Source organism: Culex pipiens, chromosome 3, assembly GCF_016801865.2.
Source record: "Culex pipiens pallens isolate TS chromosome 3, TS_CPP_V2, whole genome shotgun sequence".
NCBI lineage: Eukaryota > Metazoa > Arthropoda > Insecta > Diptera > Culicidae > Culex > Culex pipiens.
Window position 1 is genome coordinate 101706127 of NC_068939.1, and position 12189 is coordinate 101718315.

At 35.1% G+C, this 12189-nt stretch overlaps 2 protein-coding genes across 3 annotated transcripts in view; one reads left to right on the forward strand and one right to left on the reverse strand.

The window, feature by feature from the left end:
- LOC120418796 (oxysterol-binding protein-related protein 9) overlaps window positions 1–12189 on the forward strand; it is a 75308-nt gene that overhangs the window by 25103 nt on the left and 38016 nt on the right. The window lies entirely within an intron of this gene.
- On the reverse strand, window positions 2751–4157 carry LOC120418798 (elongation of very long chain fatty acids protein 4-like). Its single transcript, XM_039581281.2, has 4 exons — window positions 3674–4157; window positions 3267–3604; window positions 3043–3182; window positions 2751–2966 (listed from the first exon to the last, which is right to left on the reverse strand). Exons 1-4 carry the CDS (start codon window positions 3841–3843, stop codon window positions 2757–2759), a joined length of 858 nt encoding a protein of 285 aa, XP_039437215.1. The 5' UTR covers window positions 3844–4157; the 3' UTR covers window positions 2751–2756.

Sequence of the window (12189 nt, forward strand, 5' to 3'; positions counted from 1 at the left end):
TTGCATCTCTCCGTGTTGCCTCTCATTCAACTTAATTTCGGCTTCAATATAAACCATCATTTTAGATTATTATTTAAAGTTGAAAGGAAAGTAAAAGTTTTCCAGTTAATAACAAAAGCACGCTTTTTTCCTTCCCCTCATGTGAGAAAAAATGATTAGCATTTGTCGTTTCGTGCCAATTCTTTGTTCTATGAATCATTAATGTTTATGAATATTGAACAGAGTCACGTAAGATTAAAAAAAAACACGTATATCATAGCCTGGTCAACATGGTACAACAAAATCATAATTATCCCGAACTGCGAGCAGGATCACAATACATGTTTCTTTTCACTTTTTTGCATTATTCATTCTAGAGTTTAGGTTTTTTTTTACATGTTTTAAATTCGTTACACAGTAAATTTACTTCCAAACATTTTAATTGAATCGTTCAAGCAATAAAACGAAATTGTTGTTGCAACTAATTTATTCACGCCAAACTTCTTATTTAGGACATCACACCGCTTGAATTCCACTTCATAAGATTCTTTGGATTCTTTAAAACAAACCAGCCAATGAAGAAGACTTTTTATTTTATTTTTATAATCGTTGCTGTACGAAACTGGAATAAGCTAAACATGGCGAATGAAAAACGGGTGTGTCGTCCCCATTAAATTCGCGAAAAAGAAACTATTTTTGTCGTTTTCGCAGCGGCACAGAGGTTATTAAAAACACATTAAATGTGCCTTTTCCGTTCTCGAACGTTAGTGAGCGAAAATTACCCCGAATCAAAGTGTTTGAATTACTTTTGATCAATTTATAATACGTACTTTATGTTTTGACAAATAATTAGTTGTTAAACTCAAGTAACATTTTTAAACCAACTAGCCACCACCTAGTTTTATTGAGGTTAAACGGTAGCATCTTGATTGCTGAATAGTTTTATTTGGGCATTCATCGCTACCAAAAAGCAAGAGCTATTTAATAGGTTCCAACAAGGCCTCGGACATAAAATATTGAAAATATTTTAAACTTTTAAGAGCATTTCTAGTGCTTTTTTATTGAAAGGTCATATAAACATATGAAACACAATAGCTTATATGATATTAAAAAATTTAATTTAATTTTTTTTATATGTTACAAACCTAAGTGATCAATTGATGAAAAAAGTTAGTTTTATTAAAAAATCAAGTTTTTTAAAACTGCCATTTACTTTTTTTATTACTGACTTTGATTTTTTTTTTTATTATTATAAACAAAAAAAATGTATCGGTGCACCCCTCGTCATTGCTCGGTTAGAACAGTTTGCGAGCAGCATTCGGTAAAAGAGCTTTATGACGTTTCGCGTACGCACACTAGCGCACCATTTGATTTTGCAGGCCGGGCAAAATTTAACCTCACTTTATTTTCGTATATGTACACGCAATACATACGCACGTAGATAGCTCTATTGGACAGCTTCTTCAGCTCGGTAACTGTACTAATTCTGTAATATCCTTTTTATTCAAAATGTCCGGCGATAAATAGAACTCGACCACAAAACAAAGTACTCATAAAAATAGGTAAATTCAATTTATTACTGATTAGCTGCATCTGCTCAATTAAGCATAAAAATATATATTTTGAAACATTGAGACGTTTTAAGAATTAATCTAATGTTCTTTGATCCATTTTACTCCGCTGTGCCACATTTTCTGACGTTTCGCGGGTTGCCAGTTATTGTGTTTCGTTGCGGTCGTGGTGTTTCGTCGAACATTTTGAATAAGAAGAATGTGTCAATAATTGAATTGCAACATTTGTGGACTTTACAAAATGCCCCCGTTTTTCCGCAATTCAACATCATTTAAACGATTTAACTTTTTTTTTTAATTCAGTGAAACTTCATATTCGGCAAATTTCCGCACAAGCGCCGTTGACTGATAGCCTTTTGAAATGTATTTTCTTTATTGGCTTGCTCGAAAATAACTTGAACAAAATTACTTTTTTTTAAATTTTTAATTACTTTTTTCTGTTTGTTCATTCTGTATAAGCCGTTATACTATTTATTTCCTGAATATTCTTGAGAATGCCATAATTTAATTTTGTAGAAGTGAACAAATGCGATTTGATTGGTGTTATTTTATGTCCATTTTTTATTAGGCCGATGCAAATATTTAAAAAAGTTTTTGTCCCTCGGCCCTGGCCGATGTCAAGGGGGGGGGGGGGGGCAAAAAAATAAAAAAAATATATAAAAATTTAAATAACAAGCCATAATCTTCACAATTAAATGAAAAAATTGTTTTAAAATGCATTTTACACTAGTTCAGTTGTTTTGCAATCATTAGTTTTCAAAAAATCTAAGATCTGACAAAAACAAAAATTGTATCGAAAAAAAAAAGATTTTGCATCGAAAATTTTCAAAAAATCTTAAGATTTTTTAATAAACCAAAACATGCTAAAAATGATTTTAAACGCAGGAGAATGTATTTTAATTTGATTTCAGCTGGTTGTACTTGAATTTTCATTAAAATTTTGAAGTTTATTGTAAAAATATTGTTTTGCCCCCTGATTTTTCGGGCCAATTTTGAAGAGGGGGTGACAAAAACTTTTAAAAATATTTGTACCAGCCTTATTGTAAGGAAACAACACAATATTACCAAAAATAAATAAATAAAAAATCACTGTAGAAGGATAATTTAATTGAAAATACGAAAATTCTTTTAATATTAGACGATCAATCAGCATATTCGGAGGGTGTTTCTTTCAATCAGTTTAATAATACTTCAACCCAGTATAAATTACTTTTGCTTTCTTATAACTAAATCACTAGAATCTTTCTCATTGGTAACTCGTTTCGCGTTCTTCCGGTAAGTCTTGTAGTAGAAGCTGAAGAACATCCACAGCAGGATCACCATGTAGGGTAGATAGATCGATAAGTAAACTCTTGGCAGCGAACAGCTTTCGCGCATCGCGAACCCAATGTTGACCAATATGCTCATCAGCTGAACCTGAGGCGGGAGGAGGAAACGGATTTGGGTGTTGGTTAGGGTTTTGAAGAATGGAAATTTGCTGAAGGTTTCTTACAATTTGAAACACGGTAATGAATTTCTTCATGGCGTTCAGTTTGAATGGCAATTGCTTGGAAAAAATTGCCATCAAATAGTACGAGTACATAAACATATGCACGGTCGAGTTCACAATAATGGTGTAGGTCAGCATGCTTCCTGTGGAGGGTTAAATAAGCCGTAAAGAATAACTCATTAAGAACGACCGCTCAAACGACGTGATCGATAGAAAAAGGGGTTTACCTCCAACGTATTTGGCGAAAATCCATGCAATGGCAAAGGTGCATGCATGATGATAGACGTGCAAGAAGCTGATTTGGTTCTGCTTTTTTCTCAGGGCAAACAGCACCGTCTCGACGAGCTCTAACGTCTTGATCGCATAGTTAAAGTACGAGCCGTACATAAACCCTATCGCAGCTGAGTCGGTCGAGTAATCGGGCAGCTTGCAGGTGTACAGATATTCGAAGGTCCATCCATACTTGAAGAAATGTCGTATGATCGCGTAACACGCCACCACCTGGGCTAGATTGTAGCCGATCATTATGTTCTTGAGGTCGTAAGGTTTCCGATTTTCCATGAATCTATAATGAAAAGACAAAATCACGTTACCTCACATTGATCCTACAGACCCACACGAAAATTTCACTTACTTTGGCACCCAGATGTGAACGGCCCCAAAATACACCATCAAGATGGTTATCGGCCACATTGGACTGTACAAGAACGGTAGCTGGTCGGTTCTTCGATCTGCCAGGTCATCAACCAAAAAAGTGTACAAATTCTCCAGCTCGCCGAAACGGCTCGTCACATTAACGTCCATGATCACACACCACGAGTTTACCAAAAAAAAAAATATATTCTACACGGCCCGTGCACACAGTTTCAAAAATTTTCACTTTCCCCGGTTATACTATACAGCCTATGGTTACGTTATTCCAAATTTTAAATCGCTGATAAATTATGGCCCAGACGCCACGCTTCGCTTGCCGATGAAAATTCAACCACTTTCGTTGATGCTCGTTGAAAGTCTTCGGACGACGACGACACTGGTGCTTGTGCTTTGACCGATCCGTACGGGGGTCTTGTCGCTGAACGACTGAGCAGAAGATCAGCCGTGCAGTGTTCGCTTAGCCACACAACTCTGAGACTGCCGCGTGCGCACCCGACGAGTCTTGCGATGCCGGCTAGGATATGCGACGACGACGCGATGGGCGTATATAATACAAACGATTTTTTCTGTTTACTGTCCCAAATTATTTTTGCACGCATTTTAGTTAAATTATCATTTGCAACAAAACGTTGATGATAGTATGAATAGATTATCTTATTTCCGGGATTTCCCGCCAGAAACCCCAGTAACAACACAATTTAACCAAGAAAAACAAACCAACTTAAAAGCTTGGACTTTGTCGTCCTGAATCAGCGAAAATGCAGCACGTGATGGATATAAAACGAGAAAAGCTTAAACTTTATGACACGTTTGTAACAAACAAAAATATGTCTAGGTAGGACAATCAACTTCACACCTTCTTAATGATTAATTTCAAGGTGGAATTTTGAAAACAAGAATATTAACACCAAAATTCAATCCTGAAAAATTGGAAAAATCTGATAAGAAGAGGGTAAGGCTATTCTGTATTTGGATTTTTTGATTTTTTTAACATGGTTCAAACATGGTGGAATTAGATTTAAAAATAGATTTTATCCCGAGCAGTTGGAAATAACTGGAAAAAGATAAAAATCTATACATGATTCTTACTGAGTAGGATTTTACACAAACAGTTTAACTTATTTTAACAAAATTTATTATTGAAAAGCCCTTCGTTTTCTTATTACCACCTGCCGGGATCGTAGAAAATTCTTAAATAATATTTATGTTATTTATTTGATTTTAGCTAGCAAACATAAAAAATCTCATCTCTTCAAAATTTTGATATTTCACAAAAAATCTTTTCAAATTATTTTGCATGCTTTTGGAAACTTCAAATCAGAACACAAATTTGTCACAAAATTTCTCAAATCATAATTGAATTGCCAAATAAAAGATTTGAAGACAAATACCCGCTTGAAATTCTGATTTTATTGAATTTTCCATCAAAACACCTTCACTATAGGAAAGGGGTCCACTAATGGATAACAAACCCTATTAAGAATTAATATGTTTCCTTGTAACCCAAATGAAACTTTGAACTTTGAGGTCCCCAGAAGTACGCACACTTTGATTTTTTCAAATGATTTAGACCAAACTAAGGCCGTTGCAAATATTTTTCAAAGTTTATGTCCCTCGGCTCTGACCAAAGTCGAGGGACCCCTCGACAAAAAAAAATAAAAATTGAAATTACAAGCCTATGTTTCAACATTTGGATGAAAAAGGTATTTTAAAATGCTTTTTACCGGCGTACAGTTGCTTTCCAATCATTAGTTTTGAAAATATCGAGGTATTGACGGAAGTTTTTTTTTCTCCAAAATTTTTTTTTTTGTGGGACTGTGCATTGGTATTTCATGAAAATTTAAAATGTTTTCAAAGGAGTTCAAACATGCTTATGCAGTTCTCACCAACACATATAAAGCTGGCCCGTCCACGAGCAACACTCCAAAGAGAAGAATATGTTAGTGCTCTTTCACTCATTTTTCATCAAGCGTCCATGGCGTAGTGGTAGCGTGTCGGATTAATAACCAAGAAGTTGGTGGTTCAAACCTTGTTCTGCTAAGTGTTTTTTTTTGTGAAATACAACCAAAAAGCCATCGGTAATGTCGATAATTGTCGGTAACGGGCAAAAATGTCATACTCCTGTATCGCAAACAATGCATAAGGACAGATTTCATGCACATTCTGTTATACTTTCATGCCGCCATGCATCACAATCATGCGACTGCCAGTTGGGTGTACTTAACACTGGAACGCCCAACGCATGTCCAACTTACACGGACGCCCAAGCCTCCCAAAAAAGTTGGAACGGTAACTTCAACTCGCTGGTTATCGGGCCTAACTCAACCAATCAGGATGATTCTTCTTTCCAGTGATTTGTTAGGATGTCTAGATCATTCTAGAACTTTGCAGAACTTAATTTGATCAAATCTGTAATTTCTGCGACCGAAAACATCGTTCCACCTTTTTTAAAAAGACTGCCTCCGCGGAATTTTCGGCGAATTTTTTTTTACACGCGAAAAAAAAAGTTGAAACGATGTTTTTGATCGCAAAAATTACAGATTTGATCAAATTAAGTACTGCAAAGTTCTAGAATGATCTAGACATTCTAACAAATCACTAGAAAGAAGAATCATCTTGATTGGTTGAATTAGGCCCGAGAACTAGCGAGTTGAAGTTACCATTCCAACTTTTTTGGAGCCTTGGGCGTTGGAATGTTAATGTGAATATAGGTCGTTGTACCTAAGATGCAGCTTTCCTATCCAGCCGTAAAAAAAATATTCAAATCAAAAAATATTATTTTAGTTCACGCGTGCTTTCATGGTCACGACCCTTGTGTACAGGGGTTCACCGCGAACGCGGTAAACTCGTTCTTGCTTTGGAAAGAAATGCAACATTCTAAATAAAGCAAGACTTCGTATGTAACCGTTACTCGTTTCGAAATGCATGTCACGAATGTACAGCGTAGCTTGACGACCTTCGACCATGGTATTCAACTTTATTCTAGATCGAGTTTTTAATTTGGTTAAAATTTGTGTAATCAGGGTAAGGCTTCATCCATAAAGTACGTCAAGCTAAAATCAGCCAAAATTTACCCCCCCCCCCCCCTCTCCCCTTTGTCAAGCTTTTCCTATACCGTAATCTGGGGTGAATCGGGACTACAGTCTGAATAGGGACAGCAGTTTTTAGAGCACTGAAAGCTTTTAAATTTGGAAATGGATGTACACATTTTGTTGGCCTGAGTCTGTTCTAACCGAAACCAACCAGAAAAATCAAAATATTGTGCTCCAACATGGTTAAAACTGCTGTCCCAATTCGCCCCATGTGTCCCGATTGACCCCAGTTTACGGTACTTATAACATGCAATGTCACACTTGCTCAGACCCCCCTCCCCCCGTCAAGAGCATGACATACTTTACGGATGACGCCTAACAGGTTTTTAAATTACCTATTTTGTTTAAAATAAATCAACAAAAATACACACAAAGTTGTAATTTTTAGTTATTAATTATGTAGATTTTGATTAAATATTAATAATTAAAAATGTCCTGTTACATATAAAAAGTATGAAAACATAATTCCTGAAAAAGAACAAAAACTGATACGTTGCCTTAGATAACTTTTTGAGCGCGAGATTCAGGGATTAAATAATCATTTCACCAACTGTTTTCAGCTGCCTTTTTATTCCCATGCCATCCGTTCGAACAGCGCACAGAGAAAGCTCAGTGGGGCAAAAAGCGCTATAAAACTTTCATGCCATAAAGCTCTCTGACTCACAAATAAACGAGAGAGAGAGAGAGCTTTTCATTTTTCATGAGCATTCATGTGAGAAAGTTTTGTATTGAGCTTTTCACTGCTTATTGTGCCTCTCCTTTTCAAATTGTTTTCTGGCACTCGCAACTCAAAGCTTATGTTTTCAAGGGTTAACGATAATAAAACACTGCTCAGGACAGATTTTCGTTAACCCTCTAACGCTCATGGCTACTCTAGAGCACCACTAATTTTTGTATTCTATATTAAATTTCTCTGCAACCATGCATTTTTTCAACCTGGTTCAACTTATCCAAAACGTAAAAAATCTCGATTTTGATCTTGGCGGGAAGGGGTTAAATTTATTGAAAATAGCCGTTGGAGTCCAATTTAAAGTGCAAGGAAATCCCTTTTAACAAAAAAAAGTGGCTTTCTCTATATTTCACTCAAGTTTACTTAACAAACCATACAAGATGTTTTAACCCGATTGTGGAAATTCGCTTCCATTTCCCGGGTATCACAAAACACACATGAGAAATGGACAAATTTCTCATCAAAATGATCGTGCATACAAATTGTTGTATTTTTCAACAAATTTATGTTGTTACTTGGTGGTTACACAATTTTTTGATCTTGGCGGGAAGGGATGGATTGTATGGATCGTGGACAATCGCCATACTCCGCCCCCCCCCCCCCCCCCCACCCCCTAAAGTGTCCACGTGGTGTATGGATGGTCCCTATGGGGCTAAATGTAAAAAAGTTTTATGGTAGGATTAAACCAACAAAAAGTGTTCTTCAAATGTTTCGACAGGAATTGTTTTTTACAGAATTTGAAACAAATTATAATAAAACTGTAAACATAATGGAGTACTTTATGATAAATTTAGAAAATTAAAACGCGTTGATTGTCTGAAGTTATTTGGCAAGAGGTATAGAGTAAAACAGCTGTCTCAATTTGTAAACTTTAGAGTCGGATCGGTTTTAAACCACGCTAGTATTTGGGTCATTCCTTCCCAAGTGACCACGTGTCCAACATCGACCTTCACCAACTCAGCTCATATTTGGCATGAGGGTTGTTTTTGCCCCAAAAACAAAGAATCCCAAGTTTGGTGACATTTGGTCCACCCCCACGCCCGTGGCACCCTCCTCTTTTCTGAGATTTTTGAAAAACCTCATTTTTAAAATGCATTTTGCTAACCGAAAAGTTTACAAAAAGTGAACTTTTGGGTATGCACATTTGAGGATTTTTTGACGTAGAATCGAATGGCGTACTCAAAATTTACGTACTGTGTTGCCAGATATGAGAATTTTGCGCTCTAAGTTTTAAAATGCATTTTTAACCTTTTGGGCGAGCACTTACGGGAAAACTGACAATTGCATTCGATTGCTGAGAGTTTTTTACATTAAATTCAATCAAAACCTCAGGGTAAATTGAATATTTCTTGAGATATCACATTTTTAAGTTGGAAAGCCCTGTATTGCATTGCAAATGAGCTACTCTCTACGAAATCGGCCGATTTCGACCATTTTTATTTTTTGTATTTTTTGATTTGACTCAAACTTTGTGGGGGCCTTCCCTATGACCAAATATGCTATTTTGTGTCATTGGTTCACCCATACAAGTCTCCATACAATGTTGGCAGCTGTCCATACAAAAATGGTATGTAAATATTCAAACAGCTGTAACTTTTGAGTGAATTTTCTGATCAATTTGGTGTCTTCGGCAAAGTTGTAGGTATTGTTGAGGACTTTTGAGAAAAAAAAATAGGTACACGGAAAAAAAAAATTGCAGATTTTTTTATCAACTTCTTTTTCACTAAAACTCAATTTCCCAAAATACGATTTTTTTTATTTTCGTGATTTTTTTATATGTTTTAGGGGACAAAAATTCGCAACTTTTGAGCCATAGAGAAACATGGTCAAAAAATCTGCCGCCGAGTTATGATTTTTTGGAAAAATAGTGATTTTTGGAAAAAATCGAAGTTTCATGCAAAAACAAGTTTGACATTACTTTTTAATGCAAAATTGAATTTGCAATCGAAAAGTACTTTACAGATTTTTTGATAAAGGGCTCCGTTTTCAAGATATAGCCACCGAAAGTTTGATTTTAGCGAAATATTTGCAGTTTTTCAATTTTTAAAAATAGTGACCATGAGTGACCATTTCTAAAAATATTTTTTTTGAAAAGTTCAGAAAATTTGCTATAAAATTGTCTAAGAGACATTGAAGATTGGACCTCGGGTTGCTGAGATAGAGCCGCTTTAAGAAAAAGAAACTCGAAAATTGAAGTTTTCTTAATATCACCAAAAAAACACACAATTTTCTAATGACGATATCTCAGCAACTGATGGTCCGATTTTCAATGTTAATACATGAAACATTCGTGAAATTTTCCGATCTTTTCGAAAAAAATATTTTGAAAAAAATTAAATCAAGACTAGCATTTTAAATGGGCGTAATATTCAATATTTGGCCCTTTTAAAATGTTAGTCTTGATTTAATTTTTTTCAAAATATTTTTTTCGAAAAGATCGGAAAATTTCACGAATGTTTCATGTATTAACATTGAAAATCGGACCATTAATTGCTGAGATATCGTCATTAGAAAATGGTGGGCTGTTTGGGTGAGACTTAGAAAACTTCAATTTACGTGTTTCTTTTTCTTTAAGCCGCTGTATCTCAGCAACCAGAGGTCCAATCTGAAATGTCTCTTAGACAATTTTATAGCAAATTTTCTGAACTTTTCAAAAAAAAATATTTTTAGAAATGGTCACTCATGGTCACTATTTTTAAAAATTGAAAAACTGCAAATATTTCGCTAAAATCAAACTTTCGGTGGCTATATCTTGAAAACGGAGCCCTTTATCAAAAAATCTGTAAAGTACTTTTCGATTGCAAATTCAATTTTGCATTAAAAAGTAATGTCAAACTTGTTTTTGCATGAAACTTCGATTTTTTCTAAAAATCACTATTTTTTCAAAAATTCATAACTCGGCGGCAGATTTTTTGACCATGTTTCTCTATGGCTCAAAAGTTGCGGATTTTTGTTCCCTAAAACATATCAAAAAATCACGAAAATCAAAAAAATCGTATTTTGGGAAATTGAGTTTTAGTGAAAAAAAGTTGATAAAAAAATCCTAAATTTTTTTTTCCGTGTACCTATTTTTTTCACAAAAGTCCTCATTAATACCTACAACTTTGCCGAAGACACCAAATTGATCAGAAAATTCACTCAAAAGTTACAGCTGTTTGAATATTTACATACCATTTTTGTATGGACAGCTGCCAACATTGTATGGAGACTTGTATGGGTGAACCAATGACACAAAATAGCATATTTGGTCATAGGGAAGGCCCCCACAAAGTTTGAGCCAAATAAAAAAATACAAATAAAATCCATTTCCGGTTTTGGTAGAGAATTGCTCAAATGTTTTACTTAACCATCTTTTTTTTTAATTTATATTTATTCAGATTTTCTTTTCCATGTACATTCATTCAGTTAAAATATTATTGAGTGTCCAATCACAATCGATGACTTTTCACCTCAATTATAAATACTAGCAATTTTCATTTATTCATGAAATATTGTAGCTTTCGCTATTCAGTGATTTCAAATGTAGGAGATCCTACATATACAAAAGGGAAACGGGATACCTTAAAACTAACTTATAAACTATAATAAGAGCGGATCAATGCAGCTGAAGACTGCAATGATTTTTGTCGAAATGCATCAATTATTTTATTGGACATAACATCCAAAGTGTCAACTTCGGCTAATTGATGAAGTTCACTGGTGCTGAACCAGGGAGAAAGTTTCAGAATCATTTTCAGAATTTTGTTCCTGTATACTTTCAATGTGATCCTTGTAAGTAAGGTTTTTGTCAAAAGCAAGTCCAAGGTATTTCACTTGATCCTCCCACTTTAAATTTACCTCATTCATCTTTATAAAGTGATGACTTTTTGGTTTAAGAAAATCAGCCCTTGGTTTGTGCACAGCAAAAAATCCGATGATAAAATCGCATGCAAAAGCATGCACATCACCTTCGTCAAAATAAACACTTAATATTACACACTGCATGTACAAATTTTGCAAACACAAAAAAAAAGTTGCAACCAACGGGATTCAAACCCAGCACCAACAGTAAGGACTGGCGCCTTAGCCCACTCGGCCGTCAGACCGATGAAAAGCTGTAAGGATAAACGCATATATGAGCTTGACATTTCGGTCAAGTAGGTTTCCCATACTGATGGGCTACATATTTCAGAGTGTAATATTACACAGAATTTCATAAAATAATGCAAAATTTATTTTACACCCTGGCCTTTTACACGCAGCTGGATCACTACTTTATTTGCTGTGTGAGGGAAAATAATAAGTTGAGTTTTTGCAGCATTTCGAGTAATTTTCATTCTTTCAAATAAGAATTGAAAATATCCAAACTTTTTTGTAATCTTCTTGTGATGACACGAAGGCTTCTACCTTTGGCGGAGATGCTTGTGTCATAAGCAAAAAGTGATTTCTGACATCCTGGGGGCAAATCAGGCAAGTCAGAAGTAAAAAAATGTATAAAATTGGATGCTGCCTTGAGGGACGCCAGCACGTAAAGGTAGTTGATCAGATTTGCTATTCTGATAAAATACCTGCAGAGTCAAATAATTTTGAATAATTTTCACGATATAAATCGGAAAATTAAACCTTTTCAATTTCGCAATCAAACCTTTATGCCAAACACTGTCAAATGCTTTTTCTATGTCTAGAAGAGCAGCG

Excerpts from the sequence above, each read along its gene's own strand:
- LOC120418798 (XM_039581281.2), bottom strand. The coding sequence starts at position 3,843 with ATGGACGTTAATGTGACGAGCCGTTTCGGCGAGCTGGAGAATTTGTAC. Across the intron at positions 3,183-3,266 it reads TTTCGCCAAATACGTTGGAG|GAAGCATGCTGACCTACACC; the intron begins GTAAACCCCTTT and ends AACCCTCCACAG. Across the intron at positions 2,967-3,042 it reads TCATTACCGTGTTTCAAATT|GTTCAGCTGATGAGCATATT; the intron begins GTAAGAAACCTT and ends CTCCCGCCTCAG.